At 34.0% G+C, this 27,703-nt stretch overlaps 1 protein-coding gene, 2 long non-coding RNA genes and 1 other non-coding gene across 5 annotated transcripts; all 4 read right to left on the bottom strand.

Annotated features, from left to right (window-relative positions):
- Positions 1–9,678: 9,678 nt before the first annotated feature.
- On the bottom strand, positions 9,679–19,740 carry LOC109191841. 2 transcript variants are annotated; one of them, XR_002055994.1, is made up of 4 exons: positions 19,500–19,740; positions 19,071–19,420; positions 10,585–10,587; positions 9,679–9,689 (listed from the first exon to the last, which is right to left on the bottom strand). It is a non-coding gene; the product is annotated as an uncharacterized LOC109191841 (long non-coding RNA). The 2 variants fall into 2 exon arrangements; XR_002055993.1 differs by lacking the exons at positions 9,679–9,689; positions 10,585–10,587 and having other exon boundaries at positions 18,963–19,420.
- On the bottom strand, positions 14,989–15,069 carry TRNAL-AAG. Its single transcript has one exon. It is a non-coding gene; the product is annotated as a tRNA-Leu (tRNA).
- Positions 19,741–20,081: 341 nt separating the features above from the next.
- On the bottom strand, positions 20,082–20,456 carry LOC109191842. The gene is made up of 2 exons (XR_002055995.1): positions 20,359–20,456; positions 20,082–20,257 (listed from the first exon to the last, which is right to left on the bottom strand). It is a non-coding gene; the product is annotated as an uncharacterized LOC109191842 (long non-coding RNA).
- A 2,092-nt stretch (positions 20,457–22,548) lies between these two features.
- On the bottom strand, positions 22,549–24,629 carry LOC109191868. Its single transcript, XM_019342541.1, has 2 exons — positions 22,611–24,629; positions 22,549–22,569 (listed from the first exon to the last, which is right to left on the bottom strand). The coding sequence occupies exons 1-2, from the start codon at positions 24,627–24,629 to the stop codon at positions 22,549–22,551; spliced, it is 2,040 nt and encodes a 679-aa protein (XP_019198086.1).
- Positions 24,630–27,703: the final 3,074 nt, after the last annotated feature.

Below are 27,703 nucleotides of genomic sequence, written 5' to 3'. Positions count from 1 at the left end.
GGACACAAATCCAGAGCTTTTTTGTAAATTGCTACCGCTTCTGCAACTTTCCCTGCCCAGAATTTCAGGTTCCCTTCTTTCTTCAGCATGGAAACCATTACTCTCCTCTGCTTTAATTCCTTTTCAGATATTAATTCGTCTCGTTTTCTTCTTCCCACCTTCAAGTCCTCCCCAGATGGAGCTCAGTTGTGTCAGGAATTCTTGGTTGCAGATCAGATTGATTGATCTTTTCTTTCTGCAAATTCAGAGGAGTTCATAGTGTAGGAGCCAATGATGTGAGCGGCATAGTATGGGATGGACATATTATTGCAGTTTCTGTCATTGATGATGAGCTTAGCCATGCAAGGGAAGAGCCCGAGGGCCGGGAACTCGGGGTCATCAGGCTTAGCCACAGCAATTCTCCAGACACCAGTTAGGATGATCAGAAGCTCTTTGTCATCTCTGAGAGGCAATTCTCTGAAGCATTTGGCTATTCTGGATCTTCTTGCAGATGGATCTGGTTCAGCCATGGTGCAGAAGAAACACCCAGGATTATTACTATTGTTGTTGTAGTTTTTGCATGTCTTCTGGGCTGTTTGGATCATATCTTTAAGCAGTGGTGATATGATTGGGGCTGTTGTTGAAGCTTTGGGACAAAGTTAAAAAAGATGTGTTTTTTTGTGAACAAAGTGCTCTCACTGCAACTCTCTGCTCAACCCAGCTCATCTTCCCTCTCACATCCACGCCAATGGATTACGCGGCAAATAAATCTTTGTTCTTCACTCCCAATTTAAGAAGAAGAAGAACGAAGAAGAAGGGGTGAATGAAGAAGAAGAAGACAGTGAAATGACATTTTTACCCTCATCAGAAATTAATTCGAAACATTAAATCTTTTTCCGGCCAAAATTGGCCGGCAATTTGGCCCGGAGGACCAAATGTGCCAAAAATTGCATAGTTAAAGGTTTAAATTGAGAGTTTTGAAAGTCACGTACTCAAATTGTCAGTACCCTAATACTCACAGGATCAAAAGTGCAATTTGTTCTTCCAAAGTCTACAAAGTTCAAAAGAGATAAAAATATTAAATAAGCAAGTATTTTTAAAAATTTGAAGGGGAATGATATATTATTAAATTACTTGCCCGACCTTATCCATTTCTTTGTGTAGGTTGTTGGAAACAATTTTCAACATGAATTTCATCACATAATAGTAACATTCGGTAGTTCCTCTTTGTCTAGCACACTACATTTGAATTACAATACAATTAAAATAAATTAAAAAAAAAAAAAACAATAAGCTTGTTTTACAAAGTAAATAAAGTACTTACCGAACATGTAAATCTATTTCGATGGACGATTTTGTTTTTTTGTTTTTTTGTTTTTTTTTTCTATTCAACATGCTTGTTACAGTGACACACATATATTAATATAAGAAATAAAATATATGTAAATACTTGACATCACTATATTAATAATAACTATTAATTATTTATATAAATACTTGACATCACTATATTAATAATAACTCTAAAATTAAATATATGTAAATACTTGGCATACACACACCCAGTATGCGTAACAAACGCTATCATCGTAATAACATAACTCTAAAATTAAATATACGTAAATACTTGGCATACACATGCACACCCACTATGCGTAACAAACGCTATCATCGTAATAAGTATAGTGTCTTATTTAATAGGGCCATTCAATTCCATTTAGAAGTAGGATTTTATGAAGAGATTTGTGTAGTTTCCAATTAAGTTCTCAAAATTTTCCCTTTCACTTAGCTTTCGTCCTCTACCTACCAAAATAGTATCAATAGCAAATAGAAACCCTAAGTCCTAACTTCTGTTGTTAACATATGAGAAGTTGCAGCTATGTTAAATATGAAATTGAAGCTTAGCGACAAAGTAAAAGATTGATAAATTGAAAGTTACAAAAACCCTACTATCCAATGTAATTGTACGATTATGTTAAATGATAGACTACATTTACAACTTGATAAATAATTAAATAACCAAATTATTTTTAAAAACAAAAAAATAAATAAAAATTGGGGGATGCCATTTATAATTTGAAACTAATTGAGGAGGTAAAATGTGATTTTCTATTAAGACATTTAATTTATACTTCAAATAAAAATTTAATTGCCAAGGACCTTGTAGTTCAATGACACTAAGTTGCTCCCTTATAAGGGAGGTTGTGAGATCACGCTTTAGTGGCAGCGATATTAGCTCTTTGTGCTTCAATAAATTGAGAAAGTAATTATGAACGGATACTGCATTGTAATAGAGTCCGTAAATTAAGGTAAGAAAATTTTGCTATTGTCGGAAGTTTGATTCTCCCAAACTCTATTATTCTAATTTATTTAGAGTTGATAGTCTACTTTTAGTCATTTTTTATCATAATATCTCATTTGGTTCTAGTATTATTATTGAATGATCATTTTTGGTCATTCGTCAACAAAATCGTTGAAATGTCGTTAAATACAAGGACATTTCGATCTTTTTTATACAAAGTAGCTAGATTGCCCTGCTAAATTGTTTATGTTTATTTTTTCAAAAAAAAAAATCATAATTGAAGACCGAAATGTCTTTGTATTTATCGACATTTAAACTGTTTTGCTAATAGGGGACCGAAAATGGTTATATCATAATATTATTAGGACCAAAAGTGAATGTTCTGTATAAAAATGATTAAAAGTAGACCAAGAATTGAATTAACTCTAGAATTTAATTAATTGATTGATTTTGTTGCCACGCTTAATGTAATTAAATGATATTAATTTCACCGTCATATCGATCTCCAACTAGCTGATAAGATAATGTTTGTCATTTATATCAAATTTTAAGTGGGATGGTTGTGATTAGACACAAATTTTTGAAAAACTTTTCGCAACCATACCAAATTTCCGTATCTATTTTGTTGGGATTACAATTAATTTCTACTTTGCATATCTAAACGCAATCACTTAGTCAAAAATATAGATAATGTTACATCTTGAACATCAACACCAAATCATTTAATTTAGTAACCTGGGGTGTGGTTGAATGGAATTGATTCATCTATCTTTAACCAAAAGTCAAAAGTTCAATCATTGACTTTAGGTATAGAGCAGTCTTAAATCTCCATCAACAATGGGATTAGTCACTGTCTCTACGAAGGTTTGTGAAAATCTTGTGTACACAAAAAAAAAAAAAAAAAATCATTTAATTTAGTCAAAACTCTATATAATCTTGTGACTCGATTTAGAAATAACACGTTAAAGTAGTAAGCTACAGATACTTAGACATTTAAATATGTATTATTCTGTGCAGTGTTTAAATAAAATGGGTTGAAAATGTAAGAAAGAAAAGACAGCACAAAGTAAACTGTGGATGGTTTGAACCTTTATATCCTATCAAATATTTTTGCACCTAACGAAGGTGAAAAAGTAAATACCACTTTAACTATCTTTAAATTAAAGTGTAAGAAGATTATGGGTATCTACCGCCAACGAATTTTCCAAGTAATATCTACCCACCAAAACATAGCATAAAGGTTAAATTTAGGACTAATTAAGCAAAAGGTTCTCTTTACCAAACAAGAAATGTAAAATGAAAAAGGAAAAAGTATCCAAGAAGTTATGGAACAGTACAAAAATACAATCAAATTATTGAATTAGTTAAAATTGCGAAGTTATACGCAAATACATGTTTTAATTTAGGGAAAAGGAAACCATCAAAGGACGAGAGGGGTAAAAAACCCAACACCCCAAAACAAAAGAATGGCAAGATTTGCTTTCTTTTTCTGAGTTTGGTTCAATTCAGCGCACAGTAAGCAATTACCATTGTTCCCAATGGTAAGGCATGGAGATTTCTGAATTGAGTTCCAGAGTTGCATCCCCCACCGAAGAATTGTTGGGCGGCGAATGATGAGCGGCGGTGGCGAATGAAGAAAGGGTGAGCTTAAACATGAAATGACGGAAATATCCCTGGATTACATGGTTGGGAGACGAATTTTTAATGGTTGATCAAAAGTGAAACACTTATAATAAGAGTGGTTGCAATGTGGCAAGACAAATAATGGTGGACTAAAATTGAAATGACCCCTTAACAATAGGACTAAAAATGAAATTTGCTCTTTTTAGGTGTTTTTGGTTTTTATGATTTTAGTTTTTATGATTTTACTAATTTTTAGATGTTTTTGTGACTGTGCTATTGTACTTTGTAATCAACTGATTGTTTATATAAGAGTAAATACCTAAAATAGTCCCTTGACTATAGTTAAATTCACAAAATGGTCCTCGACTTTCAATTTCAACCAATTAAGTCCTTAACTTTGCAATTTTGACATGATTTGATCCTCCATCTATTTGACCGTTTGTTGACCGTGATCGACGATCTCCAGAAGAACCTTCAGCTCTCGTCGGAGCATGTGGAGGCCTCCAGGATGATGTTGCACTGGTTCGGAAACACGCCGTCTTCTTCGCTCTGGTACGAACTCAACTACATTGAATCCAAAGGGAGGATGAAGAAAGACAACCAGATTTGGTAGAATGCTTTCGACAGTGGATTCAAATGTAACAGTGCGGTCTGGAAATGCAACCGGAACCTTAAAAAACGGCGGTTGACCATGAAATTACATATATATTCTCAAAAATCACAGTCAACAAATGGTCAAATAGATGAAGGACCAAATCGTGTCAAAATTACAAAGTTAAGGACTTAATTGGTTGAAATTGAAAGTCGAGGACCAATTTGTGAAATTTAGTTATAGTCGAGGGACCATTTTAGATATTTACTCTTTATATAATTTACTTTAAATACACGCACCTTAGACTTCAAATCTATGCACCTTAAGCTTTAAACCCACGCACCCTATGATTGGCAGTAGTAATTATCAAGTTTTTAGTCTAAGGCATTAATGATTCAATTTGATGCGCCTTAAGCTTTAAATCAACACACCTTAAATAGTAAATTGGCACACCTTAAACTTCAAATTCATGCACCTAAGTCTTGGAAGTAGTAATTCAAAGTGATGCACCTTAGGGTTTAAAACCATGCACCTAAAGTAGTAAATTCATGCACCTTAATGTTTAAAATTGATATATGATCGGGTACAAGTCTGCGCATAAGGGAATTTCTCCATTTTCTTACATTCTAAATCAGTTTTCGGACATTGAGAGTTGAGACAAACTAAAATTGTCTCCTTTCTTAATTGGAATTGGAGAAAGTGAACATTTTTCCATTTAATATCTTTCTAAAACTTTGTTAATGTAAACCTTCTGGGATAAACCTAAAATTTCCTGTGATCTATCACGAAATATTTATATTCCAATCACATATGAAGCCTCAGCCATATCCTTCATTTCAATGTTCGTAGAAAGATATTCCTTAACATCACACAACATCCCTTTATCAATAGCAGCTAGAAGAATGTCTTCAACATACAATACCAAAATTACAAACTTGCTTCCATTTACTTTCATGTAGATACACCGATCAACAGTAATCTCCATAAAGCAAAATTGCGCTTGGAGTCTCGCTTGGTCTTAAAAACCCATTTACAACCAACTCTCTTACAACCATTCGACAATTCTATTAGTTGCCAAACATTGTTATCTGCCATAGATTTCAACTCTTCCTTCATGGCATCTAACCACTTATCAAAATTATTACCCTGTATCGCATGGTCAAATGCGACTGGATCATTATTAATACTCAAGTCACTTTCATGCTCAAGTGCATAAACAATGTAATAATCAGGAATGTTTGATCTTTTCTGTCTAGTATATCTTCTTAATGCCACTTCCTATTGAGGTTGCACTTGATCATTAGCTTGAGTTTCAACCTCATATTCATTTATAATGGCTTCCTCATGTGGAATTGGAGCATCTAGTTGTTGTTGTTCAAAAATATTTCCATAATGGCTTCCTCAAAAGGATCACTTGATGAACCTGAATCCATCAATGACTCCTTAATCTCAACATTACGAGCTCCCACACTCCCACAGACTTCACCATTTTGAATGAAGCGATCATTACCAGTCTCAACAATCCTCGTACTATGATTAGGACAATAAAACATGTATCCTTTATATCTTTTTGGATATCCAATGAAATAACCACTAATGGTTCTGGAATCCAATTTATTTTCATGTGGATTATATATGCCAGCCCCAAATGTGAAGATGCTTCAAACTAGGTTTTCTTCTTGTCCACAGTTCATAAGGTGTTTTAGAAATAGTCTTACTAGGAACCCTATTGAGTAAGTATGTTGTTGTCCTTAATGCATACATCCACAATGAAACAATCAATGTACAGTTATTGACCACACTCCTAACCATTTTCATTAGAGTATAATTTTGCCTTTCTGCCATACCGTTTTGTTGTGGTGTGCCTGACATTGTGTATTGTGCACAAATGTCCTTAGACTCGAGGAATTTCTTAAATAGGCCGAAAATTTGCCCAACTTTTGATGTTTTCCCATAATATTCGCCACCTCTATCTAATCTAATTGTCTTTACCTTTCTATTTAACTGCCTCTCAACTTCCAATATGAATGTCTCTAGGACATCCACAGACTGAGATTTTTCATGCAGTAAATAGATGTAAGAGTACTTGGAATAATCATCAATAATGGTAATAAAGTACTTCTCACCGTCCCAAGACGGAACATCAAAAGGACCACAAATATTTGTTTGTATCAAATCAAGTAATCCTGAGCTTCTTGTGGCTGACTGCTTTGATACATGTCTGACTTGCTTTCTTTTTATGCAATCGACACATGCATCATTCCAATAAGTAAAATCCAATTGAGACACACTTCCAGCCTTAATAAGTCTCAATATCCTTTCTTTGGATATATGATATAGTCTTTTATGCCACAAGTTAGCTGAAGATTCATTCGGTGTACTCCTTTTAACACAAACATCATTCATAACATTAAACAATGAATTAACAAAGTCGGCATTAAGATTGAAATAATATAAAGTATCCAACAAAACACCAGAGCCACAAAAGGTCTTTTGTTGATACAAAGAAAAACATTTCTTTCCAATCTTGAAACTGAATCCCAAAATGTCCAACCTAGATGATGAAACAAGATTTCTAGAACATTCTGGAACATACATACAGTTCTCAAGATCAAGGCAAAATCTTGTATCCAGCTTAATTCTGTAAGTTCCAATGCCTTCAATTCTAGATTTCATCTTGTTTCCCATGAAAAGAAACTTTTCATTTTCCCTTTGAGGTTGAAACATCAGAGAACCTTGTATAATGTTAGAGACATGAGTTGTAGCACCAGTGTCTAACCACCAAGTATTAGAAGGAACCTCAATAAGATTGGATTCAAGCATACTGAAACTGAATGTATACCTTTCATTTTCATCCAATCTTTCTTCTTCAGGAACTCATCCTTCTTGGGCCCAGGTTTGTTACAAAAATAGCATTTCAGCACTTTCTGAACAGCACCTTGCACCTTCATAGGATGCTTGTCCTTCTTTTTACTTTTAGACTTGCTGCTATTACAACCAACATCAGAACCACTATGAAAAGTCAAGTGAGCAACAAGGGGTTTAGAACCTGAGACTTCCCTTTGCCTTGACTCCTCTGTATCAACATTGCCTTACATTTCAACAAGGTCTATTTTTCCTTTTGTTGATTCTATGTCATACGAAATTGTTCAAACTCTCTTCCTTTGCTGGATTTGAGAATGAACTTCCCAAGAATTCTTTCACCGAGTTCAACGTCAAGGCCTTTAAGTTGGTTGTAAATGTTGACCATGTGCGTGACATGATCATCTATGGACTTACTAATGTGATACATCTTGGTTGACAATTCACTAATAAGAGTTGCCACTACAGACTTATCCATAATGTCTATTTTGGCGAAACTCTTAATCTCTGCCACGAATTCCCTTACATTTTCAGTTTTAGGCATGTAATGTTTAATTCTCGGCGCAATGCTCATCTTAAAAAAGTTGAGCAGCAACCGATTCGATCTCTCCCACGTCTCCCACAGCTTCTTATCAGCTTTTGAGCTAGCGGCAGTAGGTTCAACAGGCTTATCATGAAGAAGGGTAGATTCGAGTCCATGCATGCCAACATTAAACTTGACATACTCGATCCAATCATCATAATTATGCCCATCAAATTTAATGCCTCCACCAATATAATGTGGTACCATGGTGTTCACTGCAAACATGTATCTCTTGTATCATTGCTTTGAGTAACAACCATTCATTTAGACTATAATTTATAAATTTTAAATTTGCATTTAAATCCGCCTTTGGATCAAATTTAAATTTAATGTCAATTTACTAACATGCATCATTCTCACATACTTAAATGAGACTATTCATCAAGTTTAAATATAATATATAGGCCATCTTTGGATATCCGCTACATATTAACAAAATAAGAACCACAGTCTCCTAAATTTTCATTAATCACATGTCTGGTCCACCTTTGGGTGACCTCTAGAATCATGTGTTAATGATCACAAATGTTTATCGATCCTTTATTGTCATTCAATGATGCGAAATATGATAAAATTTGTAAACATAAATGATTATTTATCTATTACATTGAGTGGGCCGCTTTGACGACTAGCACACTCGTCTTATGCTAATTATTTATTTATGTGAATAAACTTTAATTTTATATTTATATATATATATATATATATATATATATATATATATATATATATATATATCGTTCTCTAATAACACACACACACACACACATATATGTGTGTGTGTGTTATTAGAGAACGATATATATATATATATATATATATATATATATATATATATGTATGTATGTATGTATATGAAAATATGTAATGCAGATATGTAACACAATATGTAGAAATAGATGAAGCACCAAAATAAGTACACATTGAATTTGAGTGTTGTCCTCTTTTTTTTAACAAAACACAAAAAATTAGAACTAAAATTTTAAATTGATGGGATTTAAAAAAAAAAAACAAAAAAAAAAATACAAAACACTAATTAGTATTTTTTTTATATTATAAAGTAATAAATTAACAAATTCAATTAAAAATTGAATATAAAAAATGATTTTTTTTTTTTTTTGTCTGGTGTCCATTGGGCAAGTGATTTTTTATTTTCTTCATTTTGGATCATCATCATGGGTGAGGTCCAATCATTTTCCACGACATCCCAACATTCTTCATCTAGGAATTTGATAAAGGCATTCATCCTAGCTTTCCAATAAGTATAGTTGCTTACTCCTTTCAACAATGATGATCTTGAAATTGAAGCACACTCTTCCATTCTGCAAAACAATACTCGAGTATCCCTAGGATCTCGCTATTAAATTGAGCGATACTGCTCTGATACCAATTGAAAGTATGTAATGCAGATATGTAACACAATATGTAGAAATAGATGAAGCACCAAAATAAGTACACAGCTGAATTTAATAACACAGTTGGAGAACACCTCCTAATATGCGGGTCCATGCCCAAAAACTTTTTCACTCAAGATCAACCCGTGATTTTTACAATTACAAAGTTCAATGAATTACAAAACTAGGTCTACCACCTATTTAAACATTAACCTCGTAAAACAACTCTATGAAAATATTTACAAGTACAGTTTGAACTAATTCTTCCAATTAAACAAACTGTAACCAACCTGAATTTCAACACAGCTTGTGCTAATATAAAGTGGAGCTAACTTCTACAGATAGTACAACAATCTTTCCATGTTTTGAAGTTTTCAGACGGAACCTTCCAAATAATCTCTTGTAGCACCTTCTAGAATAATATTGCTATTTGTTCCCGTTTTGGAAAATTCAATTTCCTTTCTTACATAGTTCCTTATTTATAGGGTCTTGGACACCTAAAAATAGGAAAAGTAATCCCATGTAAATAGAGAATTAATCCCATGTCTTCATCTTGTAAATAGGGATTTAATCCCATGTTCCTAACCCATGTTTTTACGTAGCTTTATGAAGGATTACTGAGAAATTAATTCTCAACCACTCAAAGTCTCAAACTCATTCCATGATCTCTCTCCATGAATACCACGCATAACCTCCACAAAAATAGCTCCATGCATATCTTTCACATAAAATAAATCAATATATGCAAACCAAAATACTCAATTAATTTAAACTAATATAATTATATTTTTTCAAATAGAATTATATTACTTAAATTAATTTCAGTACTAACAATATAAATTAATAGTGAACCTAACCTCCAACCATAGTTGATTCTTTATATATATACTAGTTTTTTACGCGCATTGCGCGATTGGGATAATGACCAATGCTTTTTTGTTAAATAAGTACTTTAAAGTATATTAAGGCAGGATTATATTGCAATTGTTCATGCATAGATAATTGAAGGTTGAATTTGCGTATTTAAATATATAGGTAATTCTTCTCCCAAAGGTTGAGTCCCCAATCCCAAGGGCCCCCCACACTCCGACCCGACAGAGCATTGTGGGAAGTTGTAAATCACGGTGACTCAATGGTTCAGCAGACAGAGCCAAATGCTGATACGCACAAGGAATCTGCCCACTTTGGACATAATTCCCGCACTGCCGCCGTCGAGGTTCAAACATTGGTCTCTTCTCCCAAATACTACCCACTAAACCATTGAGCTAAGCCCGTGCGAGTTAAATAGGTAATTCTAAGTTTACAAATGCAAGATAATATAGTCAAGATTGATTATAATTGTCAATAAAATAATTGTATAGGTATAGTTGAAACCAAATACGGGACATAAGGGAGAACAAATAAAAATTAGGGCATAAAATATTAAATATATACTAATATTGTTTGAGGAGATTCCGACATTAGGATTTGTGGTTAAGTTCTATTAAGACTTTAATATTAGAATTAGATTAACGGTGTAGTTATAATTCTATATTAGACTTTAATATTAGAATTAGACTAACGGTGAATTAACGGAAAAGTTAAATGGATAATCATATAATTAATGATAAATTAGAAAATCTTAAAAGAAAAAAATTAAAACCTGAACAATATGAACCATTCATTTAATTTAATAATTTGGCGATCATTTTTATACTCAATGTTAATAATTAAATAAATTCGCTGGTCAAATCCGCTAACGCTAACCACTAACTGCTGATTGTCAAACAAGGACATTGCGAGGTAGTTCTCACTTCAATTTGTTGTGTGATTTGAATACTCTCTTTGTCACAAAATCTCTCAAGTAGTTAATATGGTTGGCTTTATTAATTATATTTTTTAAATTTTTTCATGATATTAATAAAATACTTGGTAAATAAATATATAGCATTATTTTGTATTATAACTTTGATATTTAATTAGAAAAATAGTGCACAAAAAAGATAATAGATAATGTAGTGAATATAATCAATTGATGAATTTGAATGTAAAAATTTTTACATTTGAGGAAAATTAAGACAATATAATTAATGAAAATATTTCTTTTAATTAATTTATTGATAATTAATATTTTTTTTGCACTGAATAAAGACATTGTAAGGACAATGTAGCGAATATAATCAATTAATAAATTTGAATATAAAGAATTTTTATATTGAAGAAAAATAAAGACAATATATTTAATAAAATTATTTCTCTTATTTTTTTTTTTTTGAATGCTACTAGCTCTATTACATTGTAGTATCTGTTCATATACTTTCTCAACCTACTGAAACACAAAGAGCTAATAACGCCTCCACTGAGGCTCGAACTCACAATCTTCCAAGTGGAAGTCCAACCCGAGTACCATTGGACAACATAGTCCTGGTTTATTTCTCTTATTTAATTTATTGATAATGAATAATTTTTTTTTTTTTTTGAATAAAGGCATTGTGGACACATAATTCTAAATTAAAGAAATGCATATGTATTATTTTTTGTTGTAACTACTAAATTATTATTTATATAATTTAATAAGAGTAAAATAGAGTACTAATTATGCCAACTTTGATTGGGAGGAGGTTCGAACCTAAGACTTTTTTTTTATTGAAATCAATGAGTAAGTTAACGGTGAACTAACGGCAATTCTTAAAATTTTAACGGAATTAGTAACGGTGTGTGTGTATTTTATGAAATTTTAGTGTAAAATTTAAATCTGATCAATATTTTAATCAATCTGAGCCATTCATTTGATTAAAATCTGTGACCGCCATTTTTTCTACCCATTATAGACCTAACTTTCTTGGGCTCTTATTAGTATAGTAGATATGAGCCCAAAATTTAAAGCAAGCCCAAAGGCTTTAAACAAACCAACGAGGCCCAAAACTATATATAATTCTTTCAGATTTTAAGCCCAAATTAGATGGATCATTTTTCTTATAAATGGTCCAGGTCTGGCCGAATTGGGCCAGACCCAGCCATATTTCTAGGGCAAATTATGTTGTGGAACCATGTCCAACACCTTGCAAGGTGGACACGGTTTTAAAATTGTCATAATTGTAAATATAGGGTTCAAAAATTATAAACATAGAGTTTTATAATTATGAACGTAAAGGTATGAATATACAGTTTTATATTTATTTATTTCGAAAATATTTCGAAAAACAATTATAAAATTTTCCAGAAATTATTGTTAAAATTTTCATGTATTACACATATAAAATCCAAATATATATGTATACGGAAAATATTAAAACACAAATATGAATGCTTATTTATCAACTAGGCAGAGATCAATTAAGACTCTAATACCAATTTGTAAATTATAACACTGTAAATCATAATATTTAATTTACCTGCTATACTTGAATACGGAAATAACTTAATTGAAACATAAATATAGGCAAAACTTACTTGAACCCATTTGATATGAAATCTGGAAATTGAATAGGTAATCAAGTGTTTCACCTCATTGCCTCCTGATGATATAGAGACAAAAATTAGGCAAATGAGAATGTATTTATTTTCATTTTATTGGAGAACTATATGAAACTACTAAATTTGAGGTTTAAAGCTGCTGACGGGTAAATTGTGAAATGCCTGCAAGGTGTCTGTGAAAATGCATGAATAATTTTTTTCCCCATGCAAATTGAAATACCATCTGATAACAGTTCATATGCTGAAACTGATTATAGGAAGCAGGGCAGAGGCCTTTGAATATAATCTTCTCACTTTGTGGCTATTGAATGCTCCTGTTTAACTGCTCACTTTTGATTTATTTATTCTTGACAATGGTAGTGAAATCTTTTAAATTACTTAATTACTGCTTGTAATGATTATGCACTGATCTTTCTAATCTGTATAGGTGTGCCAGTCTGAGAAAATGTCAAATCCTGCTTCAATTGGAAAGTTTGCTAGACATTTCAGTCAACTTATATTGGTTAGAAATTGTATGTTTGCATGCTCTTATAGTACAGTTGTTCGATCTCCTCAAATCCCCAGCCAAGGCGGTGTGAAGATGATAGGATCTGCAGATCATCGGGTTGATTATGAAGTATCACCTAAGTTTTCAGGGAAAGATAGTGAAGTTGAAATGATGCGCCAAATAGGAGCAAATGTTTCAAGAAAGGATAAGATCAGCTTTCTAGTAAAAACGCTTCTTGACCTTAAAGATAGTAAAGAAGGTATATAAGATCAGCAGAACTTCCCAATTGGGTCGTTGAAGCAGGTTATACTCAAACTTGAGAAGGAGCAACAATGGCATAGAGTGGATTATGTAAAGATAAAGAATGCTTATTGGAGAAGTATAGGGGATCTCAGGGTGGAATGCCCAAGAAATATAGGGGATCTCAGGCCAAGAAAAAAGGGAAAGTAAAGAAGGAAGATTGAGAAGGGGTTTCTTATGCTGTTGTACATATCTCATTTAATAGCTTCCTGCCAATATTTGGAATATTTCCTTATTCATCCATATTGAACATTTGAATGCATTATACATATGGTAAATCTTGCTGAGGATGAATATGTGAAGAAATTATTGGTTTACATTTTGTATGATGATGACTAGTGCGTAATTGAATCTTACTTGTTTTCGTGAGCATCGCACATTCACATTCACAACTTCATGTATTTGATGCTCGGGAAATTATGCATTGTTTTCGTGAGCATCGCACATTCACATTCACAACTTCATTTATTTGATGACTAATGCTCTTGTTTTTTGTGGTCTATATGTTTGTTGTCGCCGTCTTTATTACAAGAGTATATTTTAAGTAAATGTTTAAGATATCTGGAGGTTCAACTAAAATTTAGTAATTAATACCAAGTGGCTTGTAGTCCACTGGTATTGTATTGCTCCCCTATGTGGGAGGTCTAGGTTTCGAGCCTCGTTGTAGACATAGATTGTATGGGTATTCCCTTCCTTTGTAATAAAAAAAAATTTAGTAATTAATACTCCTTCCGTCCCTGTCCTACTCTCTTTTTGCACAAGTTTTAAGGCAACAAAGGAAAAATAATTTATCTTTCAATTTTGCCGAATTTCGTAGAGATTTCAACACAAATATGGAGTTTTGATGAAATTAGAGCATGAGCTTTGCAATCTTTTAATCAATTTAAAAAATTGATATCAATGTTAGTATTCTACACTCAATTTATGGAGTTTTCCTACAAATAATGACTTTAAAACTTTTGAAAAATTATTCTTAGTTCTCCTTCAATCTAAGGTTTTTAAAAATAAAATAAATTTTGATTGAATCTCAAATCCTACAAATTGAAATACAGAGCATGAAAAAAAAATCTGTACTTTGAATCAATTTTTTACTCTTTTTATACTGAATTTTTCTCAATTTTGATGATTATACAGAGCACTCTTTTTTATACTCTGTACTTCTCAAAGAAAAATTACTCCGCAATTCCTGTCTATATATATCGGCAAAATTTTTTCGCCAATTTTTTTATTGATATGACATTTACAAATTAAAATCTACTCCGTATCCTGTCTACCTTATGGTCAATATAATGCTTAGTACCACTCCATATATATATATATATATATATATATATATATATATATATATATAGTGTGTGTGTGTGTGTGTTTGTTTGTTTTTTTTTTTTTTTTGAAAATTCTAAAAGATTTTGTTGAGAGTGGGATTTGAACCCACGCCCTTTTGGACCAAAATCTTAATCTGGCGCCTTAGACTAACTCGGCCATCTCAACTTTGAAAAGGTAACAACAGAGATGTTTTCTGTATTAAAAAATAATTTCTTGTCTGCTAATGGAAGAGAGTTCTAATGATGCTCACTTAAGCACGAGATGTTCCAACGATTAGAGAAATGTTATTTTTGAAACTTTTTTAAAACAGAGTGTGAATGGAAAAGTAAAATATGGTTCAGTTAAAGATGTTGCAAATATGTATTATGTTTCTACAAGAACTGTTAGTCGAATATGGAAAAAATGGATTGCTTGTGTTGCAAACGGTGTTCCAGTTGATATTTCTTTAAACTTGTCAGGTAATGTTGGAATGAAAAGGATTGCGATTAATCCTGAAGATATTGCTAGAATCTCATTGAATCGCCGGACAACAATTCGTTCTATGGCTAGTGCACTAAGCATGTCAAAAACAAGTCTTCAATTCACCGGTGAGTTAAAGAGGGATCTTTGAAATCCCACACAAATGCTATCAAGCCTATGTTAACAGAGGAAAACCAGAAGGTAAGATTACAGTTCTGCATATCTATGATTGATTCAAGTTTGTCCCATAATAATCCATGTGTCATAGCTATGTATGGTCGCGTTCATATAGATGAAAAATGGATTTTCCTCTCAAGAACTTCTCAAAAATATTACCTACTGTCTGAGGAAGATGAACCGTATCATACTTGTAAAAGTAAAAAGTTTATAACAAAAGTTATGTTTCTTTGTGTTGTTGCTCTCCCTCGGTTTGATTTAGAAAGAAATGAAATGTTTGATGGGAAAATTGGGATGTTCCCATTTGTTTATAAAGAACCAGCTAAGCGTAGAAGTAAGAACCGGGAAGCGAGAACCTTAGAAACTAAGCTCATTGAATATATAAATAAAGAAGTTACAAGAAAATGGTTGATTGATTATATATTATTGTCTGCAATACGTGCAAAATGGCCTCCAAGTAGTTCAAAAACTATATATATTCAACAAGATAATGCAAGGCCACATATTAGTATGAATGATGTTGAATTTTTGGAGGCTGCAAAGAAAGATGGCTTTGATATTCACTTAACTTGTCAACCTCCAAATAGTCCAGACATGAATGTATTGGATCTCAATTTTTTTAGAGCTCTTCAATCTTTACAACATCAAGAAGCTCCTCGCAATGTGGATGAATTTGTTGCTGCTACTCATATAGCCTTTAATGAGATCTCAGTAGAAAGTCTTAGTAATAATTTTCTAACATTGCAACTATGTATGGTTGAAGTTATGAAAAAGTTCGGAGGGAACAATTATAAGCTGCCACACATAAATAAGCAAAAGTTAGCCCGAGAAGGCTTATTACCTATCACTATTTCATGTGATCCAGAAGTCCTAACTGAAGCAATTTCAAGTCTCCAGCAGTAAAGTACTGAAAATGAGGTTGTTGGGTATGAAGTGTACTTGAATGTCGCCTGAGGCCACCCTGTCACGAACAAAGTGATAATCAATTTCCACATGCTTGGTACGAGCATGAAAAATTGGATTAGCACTCATATAGGTAGCTCCCAGATTGTCACACCATAGCTTTGGAGTTGAAATTCCCGGCACCTGTATCTCTCGTAATAATGACATGATCCATAAAATCTCAACACAAACATCAGCTAGAGCCTTGTATTCAACTTCAGTGGAGGATCTAGCAACGGTTCTCTGTTTCTTGCAAACCCAAGATATAAGATTAGTGCCCCAAAAACTGCATAACCACTCGTAGACTTACGATCTTCTAGACAACCAGCCCAATCCGAATCAGAAAAGGCATGAATTTCCTTTGAACTGGACTGCCGAATGCGCAACCCGAGGCCGAGATTTCCCTTGACAAACCTGAGCACACGCTTGAGCTGTTCCCAGTGTGATACAGTGGGGGCATGCATGTGTTGACAGAGCTGATTAACCGCAAAGATAAATCAGGGCGCGTGACTGTGAGATATTGTAAAGCCCCCGCTAGACTCCTATACTGTGTAGGATCATCATATGAATCTGCACTGAATGGAACATGTTTCGAAACAGGGATAGGAGTAGAAAGGGGCTTGCACTCAGCCATTCCAGCACGTTTAAGAATATCATTCATATCCCTTTGCTGAGATAAAATAATACCATCATTGCATTTAACCGTTTCAATACCCAGAAAGAAATTTGGCTCGCCAAGATCCCTGATTTTGAAAGCAGTTGACAATTTTGATATTAAGTGAGAAACTAGAACTTGATCACTTCCCATTACAAGAATGTCATCCACGTAAACCAACAGATAGACTAAGGCAGAATCCTTAGAATAAAAGAACAGAGAGACATCTGTTTTAGATGCTTGAAAACCAACTGATAATAAAAAGGCATGCAAACGATTAAACCAGGCTCTGGGAGCCTGTTTTAATCCATATCGAGATCTCTTTAGCAAGCAGACATGAGAAGGAAAATTAGTATCAACATAGCCAGGAGGTTGCTTCATATAAACAATTTCAACAAGATTACCATTCAAGAAGGCATTATGAACATCCAATTGCCTGATAGCCCATCCCGAAGATAAGGCTAAAGACAGAAGGAGTCTTACAGTTGTAGGTTTTATCACCGGATTGAATGTGTCAACGAAATCCTAGCCAGACACTTGATTAAACCCTTTAGCCACTAATCTTGCCTTATGTCTCTCAATAGTACCATCAGCTTTTCTTTTAGTCCGAAAAACCCATTTACAACCAATAACATTCATACCTGTGGTAAGAGGAACTAGAACCTAAGTCTGATTTGCAAGAGAGCATTGAATTCTTGGTCCATAGCATCACGCCACTCAGGACAAGAGAGCATTGAACTAGAACCTAAGTCTGATTTGCAAAACAGCTTGAGAATAACATGTGGGTTCTGTAGGACAAAACTGAGTCGATAAAGCCATAAGTGGTGCTTCAGACCTGCTGCGAGTAGCCATAGAATGAGTCCGTTCGGCAGGACTGGTGGACCGACCGCGAGGGCGCCCTCGCCGTCGCTGTAGTGGAGCTGCGACGTCAGCCGAGGCCGTGACGGAATCATCGAAAACATCCGGCTCAACGTCGGCAGGCGGCGGCTGATTTGAAGCTGCATGGTGGGGAACGACATCCGAGGGTATGGTGGTGGGTTGATGAGTCAAAACAAATTCCACCCACGGAGCTTCATGATATCGAGACAAATCCTGTAAAGAAGATTTAGTAGCAAAGGGAAAAATTTTCTTCATCAAATCTGACATGCCTGCATGTGTAAATCTTGTTAGTCTGAAGGTCCATGCACCTATACCCCCTAAAGGAATCCGGATAACCTATGAGGACACATGGAATGGGCATTATTCCGTCGCGAATGGGCATTATTCCGTCGCGAATCGCGTTTCGCGACGGAATGGCGACGGAATATATTCCGTCGTCTATCGGCTTGTCGTTTTTTGGTAGACGACGGAAACAGTTCCGTTGCAAAATTGGCGATGGAATTCGCGACGGACTATTTCCGTCGCCATTTGGCGACGGAATTATTCCGTCGCGATTCCGTCGCCAATTTTGCAACGGAACTGTTTCCTTCGTAAATCCGTCGTTATTTCTGAACCGAATATTCCGTCGCCATATTATTTTTTCGGTCGCCAATTCCGTCGCTCATTTCGCAACGGAAATATTTTCCGTCGTAATTCCGTCGTTTCATTGGCAACAAATATTCCGTCGCAAATCTTATATTCCGTCGCAATTCCGTCGCGTTTTTGAATTATTTTAAAATAAAATTTTGATTTTAAATAGTAATGAATGATTTTAAAATAAAAGATAACATAATTCTAAATTAAATTAAAATACTAATACATTACCAATCCACATTTCATACATAATATAATCGTCAATTAAACTCTAAACAACATAATAATACATTGTCAATCCACACTTAATACATAATATAATAGTCAATTCAAGTCTAAACAACATAATAATACATTATCAATCCACACTTAATACATAATATAATAGTCAATTCAAGTCTAAACAACACTAACAAACAACCATTAAAATCAATTGATTTGAGATGGAGGTGATGATGAAGTACCCGCTCTCCCGCCATCAATAGCATCAAGTCGTTGTTGCATAAGGAGAATAGTTTCCTTCAAACTCTAAATTTCTTGTTGTACATTTGCAGAAGTAGAAGTAGCATTGTCGGGTGGTCGCGATGTTGGTGTCATATTGCCAGAAGTGTTATCATTAGTTGGACCATGAACAACAGAACAACCATATGAACCAAGTCCATAAACTCTTCTTTTCTTATCGTGTCCACCAACCGCGTCATAGTATAATTGATTGTCATCCACCTGCTCCCCATTTTCTGCCAACATCTCCCGTTGCGATTCAACTTGTTCCTAAAATATGTTAGAAATTTAGTACAAAATATATGTAAAGGCATATATCTTTTAAAAACTTAAAACAAATTCAACTTACATGAATTTGTTTGGCTTTTTCAGCTATGAATGTTTGCCCATCGTGTTGTTTGGTATGTGTATGCCTGAACAGTTCATAATACGATGGACAATGACCTAATTGTCCTTCCTACAAATTATATTTAACAAACAAAAGCAATTATTAAAGTAAGAAAAAATTCGGCAGAGTTTCCTTTGTATATAAGACTATCTCCCTGTTCAATATATAATACAATTCAATTATAATCTCCAACATCAATCAATAAACACAATAAATCACAATCACAATCAACAAAAAACATAAAAGTTGGAGCAAGTAAACTCTAGTTATTCATTCTACCTAGAATCCTCATTAAAAGATTTAAGCTAGTGCTTCCCAAATTAACTCTGCAGTTTCTACTCCTAAGTTCAATCAATCCTCATTCCATATCTTATTTCCATATAATAAAAAACACATAATACTTAAAACTTAAACAATTCAAATGAACTTACAAGTTGAGCTGCAACTTTTACGTGAGGTGTTGATCCTGTGGTATGGGTAGATTGAGCAACTCCAGTTAAAACTCTTCCACGCCTATTTCTCTTAGCCAATTCTGTTTTCTTCTTGCCCTCCTCAGAATTCCAAACATCATTCCATTTTGTCCATATTTCGGGTGGGACATAGGGAGGTCTTGGCTTTTTCCTTATTCTGCTTATGTAATCAGCATATCTTCTTTTAGCCTTTATCTCCCAAGCATTATACACTACAACAGTTTTACTAGCATCCCACTCAAAAAATTTCTACAAAACACAATGTAAATACGATCTTACGTTAGACATGTAAACAAAATAACAATAATTCACTTTAGAATTAAAATACAATGCATGAGATTAAATATTACCTTGAATTCTTCCCAATAAAATTCAACTGTCTCAACACTAAGTTGTCCCCATGCATAACCATTGGGATCTATTCTTTCTTTGAACAACTTAGTAATTTTTCTAGCAAATACATCTGAGCTAGTCAACCTATAAAATGGAAAAGTCAAAATTTAAAAAATTAATATATATTCAAATAATAAATTTCATTTTAATTTAACTTACATATTATCCTTAACATCAATTCGTAGGCGTCCATGCACTCCTACAGAGTCAACCATATCACCTTGTTGTCTAACTGCATCTTGTCCAACCTGACCATTATTAGTAGCCGTAGATGGCGTGGATGGTGATAAGGGTCTTGATGCTACTATGGGAATCGATGCCGACGCCGATGCCGATGCCGATGCCGATGCTGATGCCGATGCCGATGCCGATGCTGATGCCGATGTGTGATTTCCATTACGTGGTAGAACATTTATTGACAGAAGTCTAGCTGCAAAACGACCTCCACGTCCTCCACGTCCTCTTGGCATCTTTCCTACAAAATATGAAAAGTGTAATATATATTAGTGTTTCATATAATATATATTTAGTAAGCATTACTTTTGAATTACCTATATAAACTCTAATTTTCATAATCGTAGTCGTCGTCATCATCATCATCATCATAACAATCATTATCTTCATCTTCATTAGTTGACGAACTAGAGTCAAAGTCAAGCTCATCATTTTCCTCTTCATTGTTATCTGAATTGTCGTCAGGAATGTCGAGATATTCCACATTTTCATCACTTAACCTAACGAATGAATCATCATCCACAATACTTGCAATTTCAGTTTCTTCAACTTCTTTTTCTTGAAAAGCAGTATCTTTCGTTTGGCCATTTTCCTTTTTGAAAGATTCTATCCTTCCCCGAGGTTGAACTTTACACACAACTAACCAATTAACTTTATCTCGTCTCATACTAGGGTACGGAACAAAACAAACTTGAATAGCTTGCATTGCTAAAATAAATGGCTCAAATTTGTTAAACCTTCTCCGTTGATTTATTTCAACCAAATTATATCGGTTATGAACCTTTACTCCAACATTAGGTGTTGGGTCATACCATTCACATTTGAACAAGACAGTGCGTTTAATTGGCAAGGCAGTATACTCAATTTCTAATATTTCCATCAACTTGCCATAGTAATCATCACATGTGCTACTTACACAAACACCACTATTCATTGTTGATTTATTCTCACCATGTGACTCTGTGTGAAATCTATACCCGTTGACAAAATACACAGGATACGATTTCACAGTTCTCAGTGGCCTTTTGGACAAATCACATATATACTTGTTCTCTATTTCATTTTGGCGTGCCTGTGCCATTGAAAAATTTACATATAAGAGTTAGGTTTTAAGTAATTTAGAACCAAGAGAAGTGGTTGACTACCAGACTTACATAATTTTCAAACCAAGAACCAAAATTTTGTTGTAGTTGTGTTGCAAGTTCTAACTCACTTATCCTGGGATCAAGTTCCTTCAACATCTCTTCATATAAACTGTAAATTTATATAACACAATTATAAACTCACGAATGATTCAACTATCATTAATTGATTGATTGATGTGGAACTTACGCAATGTAAGGCTGTACTTCCTCACAATTAAGCAATATATAAGTATGTGCTGCCAAATACTCTGCATCAGTTAGTCTTCTTGTCTTACATCTTCCATATAAGCGACCAGGATATTTAAATATGGACAAATTTTCCCCGTCCTCCTCAAGAACTCCTCCATCATCATTTCGAGGTACTTTTCGACTACGTGTATAAACGTGTGGCTCGAAATAATGAGAACAAAATATAGAGGCTTCACGCACTAAATATACATTGCAAATTGACCCTTCCACTTTAGCCTTGTTTTTCACATCTTTTTTCAACTCATGGAGCAATCTAAATTGAAAAAAGAATAAAACTTATTCAAATATTAGATACAATTGCATCTAACATCATTAATATTTTAAATAAAAAGTAACTATAGAAGTTACCTTTCAAACCCATACATCCAACGATATTGAACAGGCCCAGCAATCCTAGCCTCATATGGCAAATGTATTGGCAAATGCTCCATTGAGTCAAAAAATCCCGGAACAAATATGCTCTCCAATTTACGGAGAATTATTGAGATTTCATCTTCTAGTCTTGTCATTTCTTCCACTTTAATGACTCTTGCAGTTAAGCTTTTAAAGAAAATGCTTAGTTCAGTTATTGCTTCCCAAACCTTTGTCGGCAACATCTCTCGAAATGCAATTGGCATTAACCTTTGCATGAAAACATGGCAATCATGACTTTTCATTCCAAATAGCCTGTACTTGCTCATATCTACACACCTTCCCATATTTGAGACATAACCATCCGGGAATTTCAGATTTTTCACCCATTCACATAACACTTGTTTCTGCTTATTGTCTAATGAATAACAAGCTTTTGGGTATTTACCTGTGGCATGGTTCTTTTCTAACTCTTTTCTGTTACAAAAGAGTTTTAAATCTTCTCTTGCTTTCGCATTGTCTTTTGTTTTACCTTGAATCACCATTACTGTATTGAAAACATTCTCAAAAACATTTTTCTCGATGTGCATGACATCAAGATTATGTCGAATGAGATTTGATTCCCAATATGGTAAATCCCAAAAAATACTTCGTTTTCTCCATCCACAACTACGACTGCATGATTTATTCATCTCTTCTGCATTAGCACCTGTAACTTTTAATAGTCCAAATTCATCGATTTCTCTTAAAATTTCTGTGCCATTCTTAATCGGGGGAGGATGACCTATTTCCACACGATTTTTCGTGAATCTTCTTTTGTTCAAGCGAAATGGATGATTAAGTAGAAGAAATTTCCTATGATTGTCAAACCATGACATTTTTCCACCATTAGGAAGCCAAAATGCTTGTGAATGTTCCCTACAATATGGACATGCTAGTTTTCCTGCTGTTCCCCAACCTGATAACATAGCATACGCTGGGAAATCACTAATTGTCCACATCAAAGCAGCTCTCATTTGAAAATTTTGTTGCAAAGAGACATCATAAGTTAGCACACCTTCTTCCCATAATTGTTTCAATTCAGCAATAACAGGTTGTAGGAAAACATCGAGTTTGTTCTTAGGGTTGTTGGGTCCAGGCACTATTGCAGTCAGAAACATATATGGCTCTTTCATACACATGGATGGAGGCAAATTATATGGTGTAATGATGATAGGCCAACAAGAATATTGTTGTCCTGACTGTCCAAATGGTTGAAATCCATCTGTGCATAAACCCAACCTAACATTACGGCTTTCTAATGCAAATGATGGATGTGTTGCATTAAAATGCTTCCAAGCTTCCGAATCAGAAGGATGACACATAACTCCAGAATCGTGGCCATGATCCTCATTGTGCCATCTCATAGAAGCAGCTGTTGTTTTTGAAGCATAAAGTCTCTTAAGTCTTGGAGCTAATGGCAAGTAATACATTTTCTTGTAAGAGACAAGTGATTGGTTAGATGAACGACTTGATTTTTTGTACCTTGGTTGCTGACACAATTTGCATTGGGTTAACTCTTTATCATCACCCCAATACAACATGCACCCCAACCTACAACAATCAATTTTCTCCATTGGTAGCCCAAGCCCTTGTATTAGTTTCTTTGTCTGGTAAAAACTATCAACCATGTTATTGTCTTCAGGTAAACCATCCTTGAACAATTGACAGAATGCATCAAAGCATTGCTCTGGCAGACGATATTCTGTCTTTATGTTTAGCAATCGAGCCACAGCAGATAATTGTGTCAACTTTTCACAACCAGACCGTAATTGTCTATCAGCAGCATCTAACATGTCGAAGAATTTTTTATCTTCTACATTTGGCTCCTCACGCATATTCCTTGCTATGAGATTTGGACCAGCAACATCATAAACCATCTGCTGATATGATTCCAACGGTTCATTTTGCTCATTTAAACTCCAATTTGCATCAAACTCCATTGAAGTTTGATTGTGAGACATTTCTCCATGTCTATTCCACTCAAAGTAATTTGGCACAAAACCAAATTTGCACAAGTGAAATCTCACAATCTCAGCTTCTTCAAATGAGATGTGACGACATCTTTTACATGGACATCGAATTTTAGTTCCATCCATGAAATTCGGCTGACTACATGCAAACTCAATAAATGTTTCTAATCCTTCGATAAAAACTTGATTAAGATCACCACGTTGAGTTCGTCTTTGATACATCCAACTTCTATCCATATTACTCATTTATAGATGCCTACATATTTACACATATATTATCATGATTTTCAAATTAATGATTATGCAATAGAAAAAGCAACAAAAGAAGCAATCAAATTAGTCCTTAGAGAAATGTTAATTCGACTTGTAACATACCGATCTTAGAGAAATCTTAATTGATAGGCTAACTATTTTACCAAACAAGGCCATTATTAATTATATCTTGGGGATTTGGTATTGTTTTTAGGTACAGTGATAATATATTCAATTTATGAAGAAAACTAGCACAAAACAACAAACTTTATTATATGTTGAGTGACTTTGATTTGCACTGCATTGTCTATGGTGATCTATTCATGTGCAGCTTTCTCCTAGTCATTGCATTAATATGAATGACCAAAATAACTAAAACCATATATACAGGGATTAAAAACGAAAACTATTCCTTTCATTTGAAACTCAAACATAAGGTAAACTATATAGTCCAGAAATTTCACAGAGGCAATTAATATAAAAAGCATACAAGATATGAGTCAGATGGATTTAATTGTCTTTGATGATAAATGAGTAACCAAAAATAAAATAAAATCAATTCATTAACCACATCAAAGTTAGTATTTGGTAGAATACATTTGCTCAATTGTAAACCTGAGTTTTAATTAAAATGTATTTTTTTATGCACTTCTAAGTAATATTATATTTTAAGTAGAAAGATATTACATATTTTACAGTAAAATAATCTCACATAATATTATATTCATTCAAAATAATATATTGAAGTCACAGATATTAAAATACTAATTTTACACATATTATTAGTACAAATATGAGAGTATTCACAGAGCATTCACTTATTTATTTTTTATTTTGAACCATCAAAATGCCTGCTATGCATCAATACAGCAATATAATAGAGATTAATTCAGCATGGATGCATTGTCTGCTAGCACAAAACAATGGATGCCTTAACCTATTAACCATATTTTCTTTCTTTTCCCTGATTCACTTTCTCATCATTGATCATTCTGCATCGGACATGAACTTTCAGGGCATTATATTTTGCAATTGTCTCTCTTATTTTCTTTGCTCCTTAAAAAAGCATTAACAGTGTATCAAAACATTCAACTCATAAGAAACTAACACTACTCAGTGCACATAGATCATTCCTTCATAAGAAACAAAGAAACAAATAATACTCAATGCACATAGATCATTCCTAGGAAGATAAGCGAACAGTACTAAAGTGATTGGCATAAGGCTCAAATGGGAGAAGGAATCAACTGAGGGGATTAGAGAAAGAGTGATTTTGGAACCTTTAGAGGCTTTAATTAGGGACAGTCGGCTTCAATTCCTCAGCTCCTCCATAGCACCTTAGCTTTTCTTTCTTTTTACCAGAAATCAGAAATCAACTCTCTGTGTTTGGCAAAGATTACGAGATGAATTACAAGATGAACCACACAAGACTTGGACAGCACCAGACAACACTAAATTTACTTCAAAAAAAAAATATAAACTACGTAGACGGAGTGAAATATTACGAGATGAATTACCAGACGGAGGAGGTCGACGGCGCCCTGCTGCGACGGCGACGGCGTTCTGCGATGGTCGTTCTGCGTAGACGGAGTGAAACGGTGGTCTTGGTCTATCTGCGTTGATGAGGCAACTTAAATTAGGGTTTTTATTTTCCTTCTTAATATATTTGATTTTATTTGATGATTTTAATCTGACTTTGAAAACGACACCGCTTATATAGATAATATATAAAAGAATAATTTTTTTTAAAAACATATTGCGACGGAATTAATTCGGTCGTTAATTTCGTCGCAACATTTAGTCAAAACATCACGGATTAATTTTTTCACGACGCAAAAAATTATGTCGCCATTTCGGTCGTTAATTCGCGACGGAAATAATATCGGTCACTATTCCGTCGCGAACTGGACGACGGAGTTTAATCCCGTCGCAAATTCGGTCGTAATAATTTACCGCCAAACTTTCCCGGGTTTTATTTTCTCTTTGCGCCAAACAGCGCGACGGAATTAATTTCCATCGCGAATTCCGTTGTTAAATTGCAACGGAAATTATTCCGTCGCGATATCCATCGCTATATTGCGACGGAACATTGTCCGTCGCGATTTTCTGTCGCAATACGCGATTTTTCTTGTAGTGGTATGGCCGCGTTCATATAGATGAAAAATGGATTTTCCTCTCAAGAACTTCTCAAAAATATTACCTACTGTCTGATGAAGATGAACCGTATCATACTTGTAAAAGTAAAAAGTTTATAACAAAAGTTATGTTTCTTTGTGTTGTTGCTCTCCCTCGGTTTGATTTAGAAAGAAATGAAATGTTTGATGGGAAAATTGGGATGTTCCCATTTGTTTATAAAGAACCAGCTAAGCGTAGAAGTAAGAACCGGGAAGCGAGAACCTTAGAAACTAAGCTCATTGAATATATAAATAAAGAAGTTACAAGAAAATGGTTGATTGATTATATATTATTGTCTGCAATACGTGCAAAATGGCCTCCAAGTAGTTCAAAAACTATATATATTCAACAAGATAATGCAAGGCCACATATTAGTATGAATGATGTTGAATTTTTGGAGGCTGCAAAGAAAGATGGCTTTGATATTCACTTAACTTGTCAACCTCCAAATAGTCCAGACATGAATGTATTGGATCTCAATTTTTTTAGAGCTCTTCAATCTTTACAACATCAAGAAGCTCCTCGCAATGTGGATGAATTTGTTGCTGCTACTCATATAGCCTTTAATGAGATCTCAGTAGAAAGTCTTAGTAATAATTTTCTAACATTGCAACTATGTATGGTTGAAGTTATGAAAAAGTTCGGAGGGAACAATTATAAGCTGCCACACATAAATAAGCAAAAGTTAGCCCGAGAAGGCTTATTACCTATCACTATTTCATGTGATCCAGAAGTCCTAACTGAAGCAATTTCAAGTCTCCAGCAGTAAAGTACTGAAAATGAGGTTGTTGGGTATGAAGTGTACTTGAATGTCGCCTGAGGCCACCCTGTCACGAACAAAGTGATAATCAATTTCCACATGCTTGGTACGAGCATGAAAAATT

This window comes from Ipomoea nil, unplaced genomic scaffold (genome assembly GCF_001879475.1).
Source record: "Ipomoea nil cultivar Tokyo-kokei standard unplaced genomic scaffold, Asagao_1.1 scaffold1721, whole genome shotgun sequence".
Lineage (NCBI taxonomy): Eukaryota > Viridiplantae > Streptophyta > Magnoliopsida > Solanales > Convolvulaceae > Ipomoea > Ipomoea nil.
The sequence above is the reverse complement of the archived record's forward strand: the minus strand, read 5'-3'. Positions and strand labels throughout refer to the sequence as shown.

Excerpts from the sequence above, each read along its gene's own strand:
- LOC109191868 (XM_019342541.1), bottom strand. The coding sequence starts at position 24,629 with ATGGATAGAAGTTGGATGTATCAAAGACGAACTCAACGTGGTGATCTT. Across the intron at positions 22,570-22,610 it reads GAGAGATGTTGCCGACAAAG|CTTAACTGCAAGAGTCATTA; the intron begins GTTTGGGAAGCA and ends TTTCTTTAAAAG.